Genomic DNA, 16,839 nt, shown 5'->3' with positions numbered 1-16,839 from the left:
GAAGTGAGGTAGAAAAGAAGAGGTTTGTGAGCTCATAGAGGATATTACAATGAGGCAGAAAAACACAGTAAAAAAAAACATTTCAAGAAAAATAGATTACAGGGCCATTTAGAGAATGTGTTTGGATGATTGTTGGAAAATAAGGATATAGTTTAGAACCACACAAACAGAACTTCTTTTAGACAATTAAATCATGATGGGATCTACATTTCAGCTCAACATCTGCAAAAACTAACAAGGCTCAAGGCATCATAGCTGTGAAAGCATATTCCCTACGTGCAATTATGGCAGCTTCTATTTAACCAGCAGCGTATCTATTGTTTGTATAAATATGGGACATGCTCCAAATTCACATCTCTGTTTTTAAGTAAAGTCTAGAAGGTACCCACGAGTACAAAGCCAACACACGGTGTAATTCGCTACCACATCCGATCACTAGAAAAGTGCAAGCATACCAAAAACACTCAAACTTACTCTGAGCCACTGTTTGTCTGTAAGGGCGTCACTATAATCTACATCCCTCCGATGGCGCGATCCTCTGCCAAATATTTTCTCCTCCTCTTCTTCACAAGTGAGACGTTCAACTTCAGCATCATCCTTGATGATCCAAGAGGGAAGATCATCTTCTTCCATCAAACGTGGCTTACGGTTTGGATTTCGGGCATCTTCCCTGCGGCGATCTAGATCCATACGCTGCATGAGAAAGAAAATACAAGTAAGGTTACACGTAAGACGAATTTCAAGGTTGTTGAAAACTCAAAGTAATTTAACATACAACACCATCAGTTAAAAAAAAAAAAAAAAAAACTGTTGCAAAGCATTAAATGCATTTTATCATCATGGGAATTTTCCATGCCTCTCAGACCTAGGGCGGTCAGTGGAGTGGAGTAAGTGAAAATATATAGTCTTTCGCGCTACTAGTGAGTGAGAGTAAAGAGAAGCTAGAGCAAAAAAGCTGCTAGATCTAATGGTGGTTACAGTACAAAAAAAAAAGTAAGTAACTTATTGGAAGTGATCTTGCGCTAAAAAAATAACAAATAAATATACAAAAACGTGCAAACTGCAATCGAGTGACAAAGTGCTGTGCATAAAATTGCAATGGAATCATATGTGATGCAAAGGTGCAAAACCGTAAATAATCCACAAATAAATACAGCATCAATATATATCAATAATCAATAAGAAAGTACCAATGTGCAAAAAGCGCAAAGTGGCAAAAATGCACAAAAAGAGTAAAAAAATGGCCCAATATAACAATAAAATTAAATAAATGGATGAGAATAAAGTTCTGTATCGTCCCGTTTTAGTGAGTGATGGAAGCAAACAGGATCAGTCTTCCAATATATGGACAGTCATAATGAAGATGTTTCCTTAATTGTAGTTTTGAACCATAATCTGTGTCCTCGACCAGTCTCCACCAGGTCAGTGGGTTTTGATATGCAATGGCAGGTGGATGGCCATAATAAGAAAATAAGAACAAATAAAGAAAAAACAAACAGCTGACAATATTGCACCAAAACAATTCACCAGCTGATCTTCAACTAGGTTATTGTTCTTTAAAAATCCTTTTATGTAGAAAGTGTTTATTCATCAAACTAGTGTTATGCTTTGAAAGGAAGATGTTTAAATTTTTCTGGGATTTAAAACTCCAGGAAAAGGCAGTATGTGCACTACTGGATAAAACTAGAATTTTGTACCCCTGGGGTTAAAGGGGTTGTAAAGGTTAGTTTTTTATGTTCTAAATAGGTTCCTTTAAGCTAGTGCATTGTTGGTTCACTTACCTTTTCCTTCCATTTCACTTCTAAATGTTTTTTTTCTTTGTTTTCTTTGTCTGAATTTCTCATTTCCTGTTCCTCCTCAGTAAGGTGTTCAGTAAGCTGTTCTAAATGACTTTCCACCATTCAGATGATGGTGGAAAGCTTACTGAGGATAAACAGGAAGTGAGAAATTCAAACAAAGAAAAAAAACATTTAGAAGGGAAATTGAAGGAATAGTTAAGTGAACCAACAATGCACTAGCTTAAAGGAACCTATTTAGAAAATAAAAGACAAACCTTTACAACCCCTTTAAGCAAGGGAGATCATTTTTTTCAAAAGTCAATGTCGGCCTAATTAAGCTGATGATATCCTTTATACAGGGGTACTGTCTTCACGGTGTCTCGGCTTGGAGAGAAAAGCACACTGTGCTGAGAGAGATGCACAAGTATGTAATGTAACCCAAGAAAAAAGCCTTTGCTTTGATGGAGCTTGACACAAGATCCACTTCCCTGTCAGAGGGCTGAAAAGACTATTTTTCGGGGAAGGAGAAATTGCTGAAGTGCAGGAATCCAGAGAGGCCTACACATACGTGTAAGCAATGTTCAAAACATTCCTGTTCGGAATGAATTTCAGACTGTTCTAAAAGGCAAAGCTTTGGCACTTATAGCAGAAGCTTGCCTGCCCCTCTCCAACTTTTTCACATTTCTATAGAGCAGTGAGGCTGACCATAATAGCGGTAAGCAATTAGAATACTGGAAGTTATTTACTTTTTGTTTATACTGCCACCTACAGGAGGACCAACACGAAAAAAAAAACAAAGCAAAAAACTGTAACCTAGTCCAGGATAATCCCTCCTACCACCATGCCTCAATTTGTAGCAAAGCAGTACCATGAGCATGACAACAGGCACAGAGAGGGAGAGTCTAAAAACAGTTAAACTGAAGGGCATTTTGTCTAAAACTGTCATGAGGCCTAAATATCTAACTGGTAGAACTTTAAAATGTGGTAAAAGAAGATCGGGTTGGGGGGCGGAGCTAGCAGCTGATATGTGAATAGCGGTGTGAAGGAGCTCCGGCCGGGACAATTTATCCTGCAACTATACTGAGTGTCAGAGACACGGATCCTCTGCAGCACCGGCATCAGTACACTACCTGAACCTGGCGGAACGTGGAGATATGGTGAAATACGGGTCGGCACCCTTGGAATCTGCCGCCGACCATCTCTCTCGCTTTGCCTGGGGATCCCAAGATGGCGGCGGCCATGAGGCAGCGGAGGAAGGCCCCAATAACACAGTGGCAGACACCATGTTCTCCCACTTGTTTGACATAGAGAGGGCTCATAGGATCCCATCTAAGCCCCTTCCTTTGGGCTCACACCCTCGCCCAATCATTGCCCGTATATTGCACTTTAGAGATCATCCTCCGTGCAGCCGGTACATTTTAAATAAAGAAGCAAAATAAGGGTCAGTGCCCATCAATGCAGCCTCACGGAGTGACGGAGTTAGGACCCCTAGAGGCTGGCCTCAAGTTTCTTTTTTTTTGTGTCTAGAGTCCTCTTATACAAGCGGCAATATATTTCACAGTTCATGAACACCAAACACTGGTTTACTCAATTGGTTACATGTAAAATGTACTCACAGTACTTATAACTTACAGTAAATTCGAAAAATCACAGCTAATAATGTTTGTATATGAAAGTTTGTTTCATAAATGCTGTGATAACGAGACCCTGTGCAGTCTAGTCATAACAATGTAAACCATCTCTGTTCTGAAGAAAAGCCAGTGTACTTGTGATTGTATAGTGCAATCTAATGGATCATTCTTGCTTTCCTAATAAAGAGACTATAGCTAAAAAAAATAGTAATTCCCCTTTACAAAAGGCTATTTTATGCCTGTGTGAAAGTAGCAAATTAAATAAACCAAACTGCTATCTTTATTGTGTTCGATTCTTTATATCTCATTTTATCAGCAGCGCATGGCCACTCCTTCTATAACGGCCATGGTCAGGGGAGCACAAGCTTGGCATACACTGACTCCCAATGACTGAAATGCAAGGTTAACTTAAAAAGTCAAGGCATTCTTAAGTGTTCTTGCATAGAAACATACTTTATAAAAGGTTATCTACCAAGACAACTAAACAGCTCTACCATCAAAAAACTAGGACCTCTCCAAAATGGTCTGGTCTCAACTCTCAAATATGTGTTAAGAGCAAGAACTACCATATAATAATTGAATTTACTCTTACCAGACTAGGCTAAAACAGACATACTGATAGAATGTAATTATGACCCATGGTGTTGTAACAAATGTTTCAATTATGAAAGATTTGGCAAGAATTACTAATGAATAGCTGCATGGTAGACAGTAACGTTCTCTCATAATTTCATATATTGCAGAGGTAACACTAAATGCAATTTCCAAACTGTTTACCATGAAAAGCTCAAACTCCTCTTCATGCCGTGCAATCATCTGGTTTAGAGTTTCATCATCAGGAACCTCATCTTCCTCCTAAAGAAGCATATATAAACAGTGATGTGAGAAATGTCAGTGTATAGGCATCTGCACCAGAATGTAAACACATAAAACACCTGCATTGTGGTGAATACAGCAATACAAAATTAATAAGTTAGGAAAAAGTAATTTTTATAGCCTGCACGACCCCCTTCTTTGGGTATGCATGCACGCGTGTGAGTATATATATATATATATATATATATATATATATATATATATATATATATACACACACACACACACACACACTAAGATTTTTATGGCTGTCCAAAAAGCATGTAAATGTACTACACAAACCCACAAATTAAAACCATGAAACAAATTAAAAATTATATACATATATAAATGAATCTCTAAAAATAAAAAGTCAATAGTCATAGTCCAAAAATAATTATGGAATATTTTTATTTTTTTTATAATAGTCAAGCTACCAACACAGCTTGGAAAGATCAAAGGATGGAGGGTCTTCTTATGTCAAAAAAATGAATAAATAGAAAGCTGATGTCCCCAGCACATGCATAACACAGTAATGTTATGTACTGAGATTGTAAGCTGCCCAATATAAAGGTGCATGGGTAAACATTGATAACAAGTCCACTTTAATGCCAGTGGCCCACTCTTTTGCATTTCCCACTACTTTTACTCGAAGTTTAGCTCTAATGCCTTGTACACACGACCGTTTTTCATGACGAGAAAACGCACCCTAGCAGTTTTCTCAATGAAAAACTGCCCGCAAAAAAATTGAAACCAGCTCTCTTTTTTCTGGTCGTGTTTCACGTCAGTCTTCTTCTCGTCGCGAGAAACGGTCGTGTATATGCTTTTCGGAGGGGAAAAAAAACGTGCATGCTCAGAATCAAGTATGAGACGGGAGCGCTCGTTCTGATAAAACTAGCGTTTGTAATGGAGATAGCACATTCGTCATGCTGTAACGGACTGAAAAGCACAAGGCTGAAAAGCGTGAATCGTCTCTCACCAAACTTTAACTAACACGAGGATCAGCAAAAGCAGCCCAAAGGGTGGCGCCATTTGAAAGGAACTTCCCCTTTATAGTCTCATCGTACGTGTTGTACGTCACCGCGCTTTGGCCGGACGTTTTTTTTGCATGAATGTGTATATGTAAGTCAGGCTGGAGAGGAATCGCATTGTGAAAAACTACAGGTTTTTGAACGACAAGAAAAACTATGGTGTGTACGCGCCATAAGACATGATCTGGCGATTACATAGGACCGAAGACTCTCTCCCCAACCCCACATAACGAACTGGTATCTAAGAGGATATTTGCCAAGCACCACTGTCATCATGTGGGAAGGAAAGTGTTGCAACATTCTCTCCCATATGTAGAAGTGTCAGATATGTCACTTTATTACTTGGGGGGAACTGAGCAGCTGTGGAGAAAAAATAAAGTCTGTTTCAGTAGCTATAAGGACCAGCATTAAAGTGAACCTGTTGTTTTGTCCTACATGGGTAAGGAAGAGGTTCACAATAGGACATTACATGATTTTTGCCATGTCTGATCAATTTCCGAGAGTCGATAATAGGTTCTCCTTTTATGGATGCATTTAGGAAAAGATAGATAGAGAAATGACCAGCTGCCTTAGCAATGACAAAATCCCACTGTTGCCCAGGGTTGGAGGGGGCTATAAAAGCATGCATCTTCACTCCACAAACGCTGTTAAAAAATTGCCTTTTACAATGTGTGCAAATGAAATCTTATGTCTATGGACAACTTTTGCCTTTACGTGATAAACTAATCCCAGCATTCATTAGCTGTATTGTTTGCAGTTAAATGGCCAAAATACACAAACGAATGGCCACCTTTAGATCTTAAACATACACACAAATGCATTTAAAACAATTCAATGGACATAACATACTTGCAAATGGGCTGTCATTTTCAAACTGGCACTTATTCTGTGCAGCCAGCTACCCCACTAGCATATTCTACATGGCCTAAAGTCTAGGCATGAGAACAGTTTGGACAAAATATTTGTCAGGTCATGCCTTGTCCGCTCTCTAAGCTCACAAAGCTAAACATAAAAAAATGAGGTTTTGCACAATACAGGGGGGATGAAGCTATGCCTACAATCATGCGAATAGACTGCTGGTTCTCTACTATGTAACCTTAGTAGAGATGTAAAAGTGACCACTAAGAAAATAATAAAAAAAAAATGTATTGGCGTATAACACGCACTTCCCCCCCTGAAAATAGAGGGCAAATCATGTGTGCATGTTATAAGCCAATATTTTATCTGGCCTGCCTCGGAGGGGAAAGGGAAGGGTGAGCGCTGACGGGTTACAGAGTCGGGATCCTGTTTACTCGGCACTCACAGTCACACACAAACCCGCCTCCTAGGACAGACGTCACATATCCCGGCATTGGACCAGTGTGATGTTTATCTTAGGAGCCAGTTCAGGAGGCCGGACTGTCTGTGACTGCGAGTGCCGAGTAAACAGGAGATCCCTCTGTGTAATCCGACACCAATCAGGCGGCATTGATAGGCAATGGCAAGGCTGCAGATGGGCACTGATCAGGCTGCATTAATGGGCAATAGCGAGGCTGCAGATGGCCACTGATCAGGCTGCATTAATGGGCAATGGCGTGGCTGCAGATGAGCATTGAACAGGCTGCATTAATGGGCATTGGCGAGGCTGCAGACGGGCAATGGTAAGGCCGCATTGATGGGTGAGGCCGCATTGATGGGCAAGGGTGAGGCTGCAATGATGGGCACTGACCCTTATTTTGCTTCTTTATTTAAAATGTACATTTAAAAAAAGGGGGGGATGGGGTTGGGACTTTGAATGAGACATGTGATAGACACTACCACAGGCCTCTATCCCTGTAAATGTATAAAAAGGGGGGAGAGTTGGACCTTTAAATGAGATGCGTTTTTAGCAGTATGCGATTAAGTATATATATGGAATATAAAAAAGTGCTTTTTTGGTTGGTAACTTTGAGCCTGGCTATTATGGGAAAAAAAATTATATTCCATAATATTATATATATATATATATATATATATATATATATATATCACACACACACACACACACACTTAATCGAATACTGCTAAAAACACATCTCATTCAAAGTCCCAACTCTCCCCCCTTTTTATAAAATGTACGTTCCCCCCCCCCCCTGAAATTTCCTTCTTAAAGCGAAGGTGTGCGTTATACACCGATAAATACGGTATTTGCTCTACCTAATAATACCTTAGTAAGAAGGGAAACGTTTTACGCTATATAATCCCTTTCTTTCTCTGCTTTCAATGACTGGGGTTTTTGGAAGTGTATTGTCCATTGGATGTTGCAATACAACTCTGTTTGTCCTCATTATATATCAGAGGTCAAATCCGGTGAGAAATTTGTGCTATTGGGATGTATTTGGAAACAGTGGAAGCATTAGCACTATATTTCACTGAGATTAGAGGTTTATTCACTTACTACACAAGTGGGATGTTTTTAAAAAGGACACTACATTAGTGGATGGACTTATAATAATTTTGATCAGTGCATTATATCAGGTTAGATTTGCACTATTCACAAATGATATATTTAACGCAACATTTTTTTTTATGGAAGTACAGTATGTATATTGTTTAAGGGAATGGGGGGAGTACAGATGTATTATTACAATCATTAGCAGTTCAGAATTTAAGGCCTTCATCACACCATGGTGAAGAGATGTCAGTTTTTTTGCATGCATTCTGCAAGGGCACAACAAAAACAATTGTTCTTTATGTGCCCTGTTCACACCACAACGTGCAGATTTTTTTTTTCTGCACAGGAATCTGCCATGTGTATGCAGTTTTCTGCAAGAAAAAAAATTGAGACAACAACATTGATGTGATTAGGGCACATAATTGACGCGCACGAAAACTGATGGCAAAGTGCATAAGAACTGAGGTAAACTGATGTCTCTGCAAGTGAAATCTGCACGGTTTTCCCATCAGTTTTCATGCACTTATGACGTGAATGAGACCTAAAGCGCAACTAAACCTTCCTACCGTTTTTAGCCAAGGAAGCTGCCATCTTGGCCTCTGTTTGATCTTCAACTGCCATGATGCTGCACTTGAGATTAGTTATGACACCAGCCATTTGATGGTTTGACAGTTTGGTTGAGAGCACAACCAATGTGACAGTTCCGTTCTTGGGAATGTAACGGTTTTGTGAAACTGTTAAATCAATGGGTTTAGTTCCACTTTAACGTAACTTCTTCAGTTCTTAAACCCCTTTGACTAAGGAACACACAGGAGGATTAGAGGTTTCTAGTGGATATCTACTAACTATGAACCCACTGTATTAGGTCTTTTACCATCATCAAAAAACAGTGCTATAATTTACTTACCTTGTAATTATAGTCTAAAATAACCTATTTTCTATAACCGTTTATTTTGAAAACATTTTTAACATAGACAAATGGGTTTAGAAACCAAACTTGTCTTTTCAAATTACAAAAGTATCCTGTAACCTAAAAAAAAAAAAAAAAAAAAAAAAAAATCTATACTTGCATTCAAGACTATAACAGCTTTAAAAAATATTGTTCAATCAATTACTTATGATTTACCATGTTAGATCTAACCCAAATTTTATTGTTTTCATGCTAAGAAATCAACTGTACTCCTGTTTATGCAAACAGAATGATTGCATTTCAACAACAAAAAGTAAGCAGACAATTTTAGCAAAAATTATTTTGGAAAAAAAAATGATGTTATAAATAAAAATTGGTAGAGTAACAGTGCAATGGAAATGTAAAAAAAAATGGGAAACAAACGTAAGCTGTTGCTGCTGTTAGAGCCAATTACATCAGCACATTTTGCAATATGACTTGTACATCACATTGACTGCCCCAGCCAATAACGCAATATGCAAATAAAAGGACAACATATGTATGGATGAGAAGTGCTACATGCAAAAAGACTGACCACTGCAGAAGCCTTAGAAACCACCAACCTGGCTGGCACCTTCTTGGCAATTATCTCCTGAAAGTTCATCTTTCTTTTGGCTCTAGGTCAATCAGTACAACACTATATTAGACAGGAGCACAGTCTTAGCAATGTAAAAACCTCACTACTAAACATCCATACAGACAGTAGCAGTTACCTTTCAATAATGCAGAAATAGTTAAATTTTTTCCCTAAACAGCCCAGCTTAATAATTACACTGGTTTACTAATGATGCTGCATTGAAAGAAAATGCCATAAAAAAAAAAAAAAATACTACAGGCAGCACTAGGGTGTCCCTAGCCATTAAGTTTTCCAAGGTGAAAAAAACAGTGCAGCGATGTCAAAACAGACTGGCTCCTCACAGACTTTGTCATTATACTTTACTTAAGGTGTATAACGGTCACTCTCTGCAAACACTGCTTTTTATGTTATATATAATTAATTTTGAAATATGCAAAAGCAATTTTGACTTACCTGTATATTTCCTATCTAGGAGTACAGTACAAGACACAGGCAGATTATTCATACACCATGGGGTATAGGGGGGCACCATCAGGTGATGAGACACTGTCTTAAGCACCATACACACATGCCGAATGCTGGCAGACAGCATTTGGCCTGTGCGTATGCCAGCTGGTTCGACAAAAGCCGGCTTCTGTCAGACGAGCCTGCTGGAAAACCCGATCAGCACTGCCAGCCAATGGTGAGGACCACTGATCGGAGTGTTCTGGCAGGGGGGGGGGGGGGTTGTCCCCCTGTCAGAACACAACAGCTCAGCGGGGGAAATCGCTGTACTAAGGCTTAAGCTTTTTATAACTCTATCCCACTATGCAAAGTAAATCTAGAAATTAAAGGTTTACTAAAAGGAAAAAAAAGAAATCTTTAAAAATAACAAACATCTTATACTTACCTCCACTGTGCAGTTCGTTTTGCACAGAGTGGCCCCGATCCACGTCTTCTGGGGTCTCTCGGTGGCTGCCTCTGGTCTCCCCGCAAGAACTACAGCCATAGCCGCTTACTGTATCACTCGGCCCCGCCCCTCGGCGCGCCGCGTCATTCAAAGTGATTGACAGCAGCGCCAGCCAATGGCTGCGCTGCTCTCAATCCATCCGCTCTAGCCAATCAGCGGCCAGGCTGAGCGGCGAAGAGGATCTCGGGACCAAGCGCGGGACTTTCGACTGGTCAGGTAAGTAAAACGGGGGCTGGGGGGTGGCATCATCAGATGTTTTTTCACCTTAATGCATAGAGAATGTTTCCCTTTACAACTCCTTTAAAAGGAAAGGTGGTCTCTGTCCTGTACTTGAAGATATGAAATTTACAAATGTATTTTATCTTAAATCGTACAGTAAAGGACACAGAAAGATTATTTATACACCACGGAACCCCAAGCAACAAATAAGAAGGGTGGGCAACAATGAGGCAAACATAACTGTGCCAACAGGCCCATACAAGGGTGGAAATACCCAGCTCAAAGTGCCATTGCAAGAAACTTGCAGCCTTAAGCTGCATCAGCAGAAGATTGGACATTGTACTTTTTCAAAATTTTACCAAGTGGAACAGAAGACCAGGTCTTACACAACTGAGCTATGGAGGTGGTGGACTTTGAAGCAGCGTATCTCTTGCAAGGTCCCAAGGACATCTGATTTAATCAGTAGCTTGAAGGTATACTCTAATGAAATTATTCTAATCGAGATAGATTTCCATTGGAAGCAGAGCATAAGCATCGTAAGAGAACATTCTCACTGAGGTGGCATACCGAAACTACCTTCGAAAGAAAGCATGTTTTTTTGCAAAAGACAATCTAGTCAGTGCGAAATATGAGGAAAAACCTTTACAGGAAAGGACTACCAGACCAGAAACATGTCGACAGATGTGATGGTGAACAAAAACCGGAGTTAGTAATCATCGGTAACTCCTTTTCCAGTAGTCTTCCAGGACAGCCCTTGAGAGATGGAGTCCCTCCTATCGACACAGAAAACACATTGCCAATCAGTTAAAAAGGCGGTCCCTCAGGTCCCTGGTCAGTCATTTACAAAAAACCGAAGGATGGAACTGAAAAATATAACCACAACATTTAAAAGTATTAATGCATCAACATAACTTAAAGGGTGGGATTGTGCTGTCCTGGAAGACTACTGGAAAAGGAGTTAACGGTGAGTACGAACTCCGGTTTTCCCCAGTCGTCTTCCAAAACAGCCCTTGAGAGGATCCCCAAGTACTCACCAGATTAGGGCGGGACCACAGCTTGGAGGACTTTCCTCCCAAAAGCCTGATCCTGACTGGACATTAAATCCAGTCTATAATGCCTTGTAAAGGTGGAGAAGCTTGACTACGTGGCTGCTTTACATATTTGCTCCGGGGTGGCACCAGCTTTTTCTGCCCAGGATGCCGAAAGTGCCCTTGTGGAGTGGGCTTTAATACCCCCAGGAGGATCTTTATTTAGTGTTTTATAACTTTCTGCTATAGCTAGCCTGATCCATCTAGCTATAGTGACCTTGGAAGCTTTTTGTCCTTTACGCTGTCCAGAAAAAAGAATCTGCCAGTCTAAAAGATTTGGTTGCATCTAAGTACTCTAGGATACACCTTCTTACATCTAATAGATGAAACTGCTTTTCCTTTTTCGTTTGAGGCGTTCTGGCAAAAGGAAGGAAGAATGATGTCTTGGGACCTATGGGATTTGAATGCTACCTTCGGCAAGAACCCAGGATCTGTTTTTAATATGACTCTGTCTTCAAGGATTTGAAGGAAGGGCTCTCTAATGGAGAGAGCTTGAATTTCACTGACCCTGCGGGCTGAAGTGATTGCCACCAGGAGTACTGTTTTGAAAGTAAGTAGTCTTAAAGCGGGAGTTCACCCAATTCCTTTTTTTTTTCTATTTCCCCCTTAGATTCCTGCTCGTTGTGTCTAGGGGAATCGGCTATTTGTTTTCGAGATGCATCTTCTCCGTCGCTTCCGGGTATGGGTCTTCGGGAGCGGGCGTTCCTTCTTGATTGACAGTCTTCCGAGAGGCTTCCGACGGTCGCATCCATCGCGTCACTCGTAGCCGAAAGAAGCCGAAAGTCGGTGCGGCTCTATACTGCGCACCGACGTTCGGCTTCTTTCGGAAAATCGTGACACGATGGATGCGACCGTCAGAAGCCTCTCGGAAGACTGTCAATCAAGAAGGAACGGCCAGTCCCGCAGCCCATACCCGGAAGCGGCGGAGAAGATGCATCTCGTAAACGGGTAAGTACGGATCATATTTTAAAACAAATAGCCGATTCCCCTAGACAAAACGAGCATGAAGCGAAGGGGAAAATGTGTAAGCTATGGGTGAACCTCCGCTTTAAAGAGGCCTCTGAGATAGGTTCAAATGGAGTTTGCAAGAAGGCTTTGAGGACAACCGACAGGTCCCAAGTTGGATTTACTTTGATTTTAGTTGGTTTCTGTCTAGTGATTGCTTTACAGAACCTGGAAATAAGGAGGATCTTCCTGCAAGCGTCTTTCTAAGTATACACTCTGTGCCGCTATCTGTACTTTAATAGTACTAGGGGTTAACCCCATGTCTACCCCGTCCTGTAGAAACTGCAAGATATTTGTTATATCTTTGTTAGGTTTTCCCTGATCCGCCAACCAGGAATCACATTTTTTCAAAATTTTACTGTAGATAGCTTGAGTGACTGGTTTTCTGAAGAAGGGTTTGTATAACTTTTTCTGGTAGCCCTTTGTCCCTCAAAATCTCTTCCTCTGTAACCATGCTGACAGTTTCAGCATGGGTACTTGAGAATGCAAGAGGGGTCCCTGTGACAGGAGGTCTTGTCTGCATGGGAGCCTCAAAGGTGGTTGATCTGTCAATTTCAGTAATGTTGTGAACCAAGGTCTCTTGGGCCAAAAAGGTGCCACCAGCATTAAACATGTTTCTTCTCCCAGAAACTTGGCCAAGACCCTCGGAATGAGGAGGAAGCGGTGGAAACGCATAGGCTAGACTGAAGGTCCGGAGTATCTGTAATGCATCTACCTCCCAGGGTTGATCTCATGGGCATAGAGAGCAGAAATTGGGAACTTTTGTATTCTCCTTGCTTGCAAACAAATCTATCTCTGGGATCCCCCAGTGAGTTGTTATGAGGTTGAAGACTTCCATATGTAGAGACCATTCTTGATTCAAAACTAGTTGTCGACTCAAGAAGTCTGCAGTGTTGTTCTGTTCGCCCCTCAAGTGTATTGCGGAGATGGACTTTAGATGCACTTCTGCCCATTGAAACATCTGTTTTGCTACTAACATTAAACTAGGACTTCTGGTACCTCCCTGCTTGTTTACATAAGCTACTGCCGTCATATTGTCTGATCGGACTTGAAGGTGGTGACCTTGTAGTTTGTCCTGAAATGCTAGTAGAGCTCTTAGGATTGCTGTTAACTCCTTCAAATTGGAAGACAACTTTTCCTCTTCTAGTGTCTACCTGCCCTGTGCCCAGAATGTGTTGAGATGGGCTCCCCAACCCCAACTGCTCGCATCCGTGGTCAGAGTGGATGTGATAGGAAGGACCCAGAGAACCCCTTTGTTTAGGTTCTTTTTGTCCTTCCACCACCAGAGCGAACGTTTATTGGTGGAAATCAATACAGATTCCTCTAGACCTTTGTCCTTCATCTGTTCCAACAGAAAACTCTGTAGATCTCTCTGGTGGAACCTGGCCCATTGCACAGCCGGGATGGCTGCCGTCATCAGCCCAAGTGCTGACATGACCTCCCTTACTGTGCAATTGTGACTGGTTTAAAGAAAAGACATCCTCTGATACAGATTCGCCATCTTCTCTTCCGGGAAAACCATCTTTTGTTCCACAGATAGGATTTTTTAACCCAGATACAGAATGTTCTGTTTTGGAATGGTTTTGGATTTTTCTAGACTGACAATCCACCCCAAGCATCTCAGGTTGTGTTGTGTTAACTGTAAATCCTGGCAGAGTTGCTTCTCTGAGTGGGCTGTGAGGAGTAAGTTGTCCAGATATGGTATGATTGAGACTGACTGGAGTCTCAAGGGGACCGATGCTTCCCCAAGAACCTTTGAAAAAATTCTTGGAGACGACGTCGGACCGAAGGGCAGAGCTCTGCACTGAAAATTATAAATGTTTTATTCTATCTGAATCGCCATGCAAAGGAATTTCTGACATTCCTTTCTTATTGGGATATGCAGATAGGCGTCCCTTAAATCCAGGGTTGCCATAAATACTTATTTTTGAAGAAGATTTTTTATCGAATAAATTGACTCCATCCAAAATCTCTTGTAACGGATGGAGAGGTTCAGGGGTCGGAGCTTCATAAATCAGTCTGAACTTTCCTGAGGGCTTTTTTACTACAAAAATGTGAGAGTAAAAACCCTCCCCCTGTTGGTGAATAGGAACTGGTGTCAATACTTCTTGATCCACCATATCTCCTATTAATAGGGGTAAAGCCCTGGCTTTTTCTGAGTGACTTGGTAATTTTGTCACCAGAAATTTGAATGGTGGTTCGCTGTGGAATTCCAGTGTATAACCTCTTTTGATTATGTTTATGTTTTGATTATGTTTAGAACAAAATTTGTTCGAGGTTGTCTTTTCCCATTGGGAAAGAAAGTTCTTTAGTCTTCCTCCCACAGTGACCCCGACGTCACTGGGGCTTGGGACCCTAACTGGGGCGATTAAAAAGTATGCCCCCTCTTCCCTTTGCCTTTTTTCCATGTCCAATATTTTTTGGGTTTGAATTCTTTCCCTGCTTTTTTGGATTCCTTAGGTGGGACGAAAAAACTTTTTCTGAAAGTTTTTCTTTTTGTTGGGGAAATATTTATTTTTCTCCGCCGTTCTCTCCAGGGCGGTCTCCAATTCAGGCCCGAAGACTAAATCCCCAGTGAAGGGAACACTGCATAAATGCGTCTTGGATGCTGTGTCACCCGCCCATGTCTTCATCCATACGGACCTTCTGGCTGCCACTGAAAGAGCCGCAGATTTAGCTGTAAATTTTACAGCATCAGTTGCAGCGTCTGAGATAAAACTAGTTGCTTTAAAGAGCATTTTTAAGAGCTCTTCCCTACCGGTGTTCTTCCAACTGGGATAACCAGAACTCTAAGTTCCTAGCAACACAGGAAGTGGCTAATGTTGGTTTTAGTCCTGCCATAGAAGCATTCCAAGCCCTTTTTAAGACTGTCTGTCTTTCGATCCATTGGGCCCTTTAGATGACTCATATCTTCAAAGGCCAGATCCGACTGTTTAGATACCTTGGACAGAGGGCATCAAGTTTAGGATTTTTGTTCCAGACTGCCTCTGGGTTCTTGTCAAACGGAAACCTTCTTTTGAGAGAGTTTGGGAAGAAAGCCTTTTTATCCAGCTCAGCCCATTCTTTGCAAACTAGATCAGAGAGCACACTATGAATAGGAAACACTCTGGCCTTCTTTTTTCCCAGGGCAGCATACATTTTGTCATGCCTGGATAATTGAGCTTCTTCCTCCTCAATCTCCAGTGTATCATAGATTGCACTCAATAATTCATCTACCTCCTCAATAGATCATTTATATTTTGTGATTCTGTTAGCTGCGACCTGATCTTCCTCATGGTCCGAGTCAGAATCAGAAGATTCAGGCCTAACTAACCCGGGGCTATGCTCCCTTTCTCTACGGGGATCCCCGGAGCTAGGTATTGTGGGGCTTGGTGAAGGGGAAACTGTAGCTGCACTGCTGGTGGAAGCAGACACGTTAACATTTGAAATTTGGTCCCTAAGGGATTTAAAAGTTGATGCCATCTCTTCCTTAAATGAGATAAGGAACTTGGCCAAGGGGGAGTCTGCCTCAGATTTCAACAATCGTGCAATACATTGCCTGCATAGGATAATTTGATTCCACAATTAGGGCACTTCCTGCGACCTGACTTGGCCTGTAATGGAGAAAGATGGATGTCTTTAAAATCAACCCCTTTCCCCTTTAAAAGGGACACCCATGCTGCCACCACCGCTATGGTTTCCCGGGACAGTGACCCCCCCATGGAGCAACTATACCCAGCCACCACTCCTAGCCTATAATAAAACCAGTACGGCCTACCTGGGTTAAGCTGGTGCTTACGTCCTCCGGAGTGTCCTGGGGATTAGCCTCCATGGTGCCCCCTTGTCTCTCCGTATCCCGCCTCTAGTCCGGTACTGCTGGACGCAGGTTAGGGATGAGTAGGCCCAGCGCAGGCTTTTTTCACTCCTCCACACGCCCTGGAGACCCAGAAGTCTCGGCGCACAGTGATGACACGATTCCGCCAAAAATGACGCGTCAGCGTCTCCGACCCCCACCGCGACGAGGAGCTGGCGATGGATCCACTCACCCACTCCTGGGGAAACCGCACTATTCTGTCCACTGGCTCACGTTGGCACCGGGAAGAGGAGGAAAAACGGGTCTGCTCCGGTGTTGCTGGACGGTACCCTAGCCCCAGCACCAAAAGGTGAGACTTCCTAGGAGCCGAAAGGATGGGACCCAGTCCTCCTATACGGCCTCCCTTCCCTGCAGGCAGCCCCTGAGAGATGAAGTCCTTCTGCATGTTCCTCTGGCAACATGTTCCTCCGACGGAGGAAACACAATGACTGACCAGGGACCTGAGGGACCGCCTTTTGAACTGATTGGCAATGCGTTTCCTGTGTCGATGG

General features: G+C 41.9%; 1 protein-coding gene across 3 annotated transcripts in view; it reads right to left on the bottom strand.

Moving 5' to 3' along the window:
• SMARCA2 (SWI/SNF related, matrix associated, actin dependent regulator of chromatin, subfamily a, member 2) overlaps positions 1-16,839 on the bottom strand; it is a 266,143-nt gene that overhangs the window by 68,171 nt on the left and 181,133 nt on the right. For 2 of the 3 annotated variants that reach the window (XM_040357235.1, XM_040357243.1), the window contains 2 exons: positions 4,187-4,264; positions 475-693 (listed from right to left, as the gene is read on the bottom strand). In XM_040357235.1, coding sequence (XP_040213169.1) covers positions 475-693; positions 4,187-4,264 — 297 coding nt within the window. Of the gene's footprint in view, positions 1-474; positions 694-4,186; positions 4,265-9,220; positions 9,275-16,839 lie in introns of all 3 variants that reach the window. The other variant, XM_040357227.1, reaches the window with a different exon arrangement.

Source organism: Rana temporaria, chromosome 1 (genome assembly GCF_905171775.1).
Source record: "Rana temporaria chromosome 1, aRanTem1.1, whole genome shotgun sequence".
Classification (NCBI taxonomy): Eukaryota; Metazoa; Chordata; class Amphibia; order Anura; family Ranidae; genus Rana; species Rana temporaria.
This window is presented reverse-complemented; position numbering and strand designations above follow the sequence as displayed.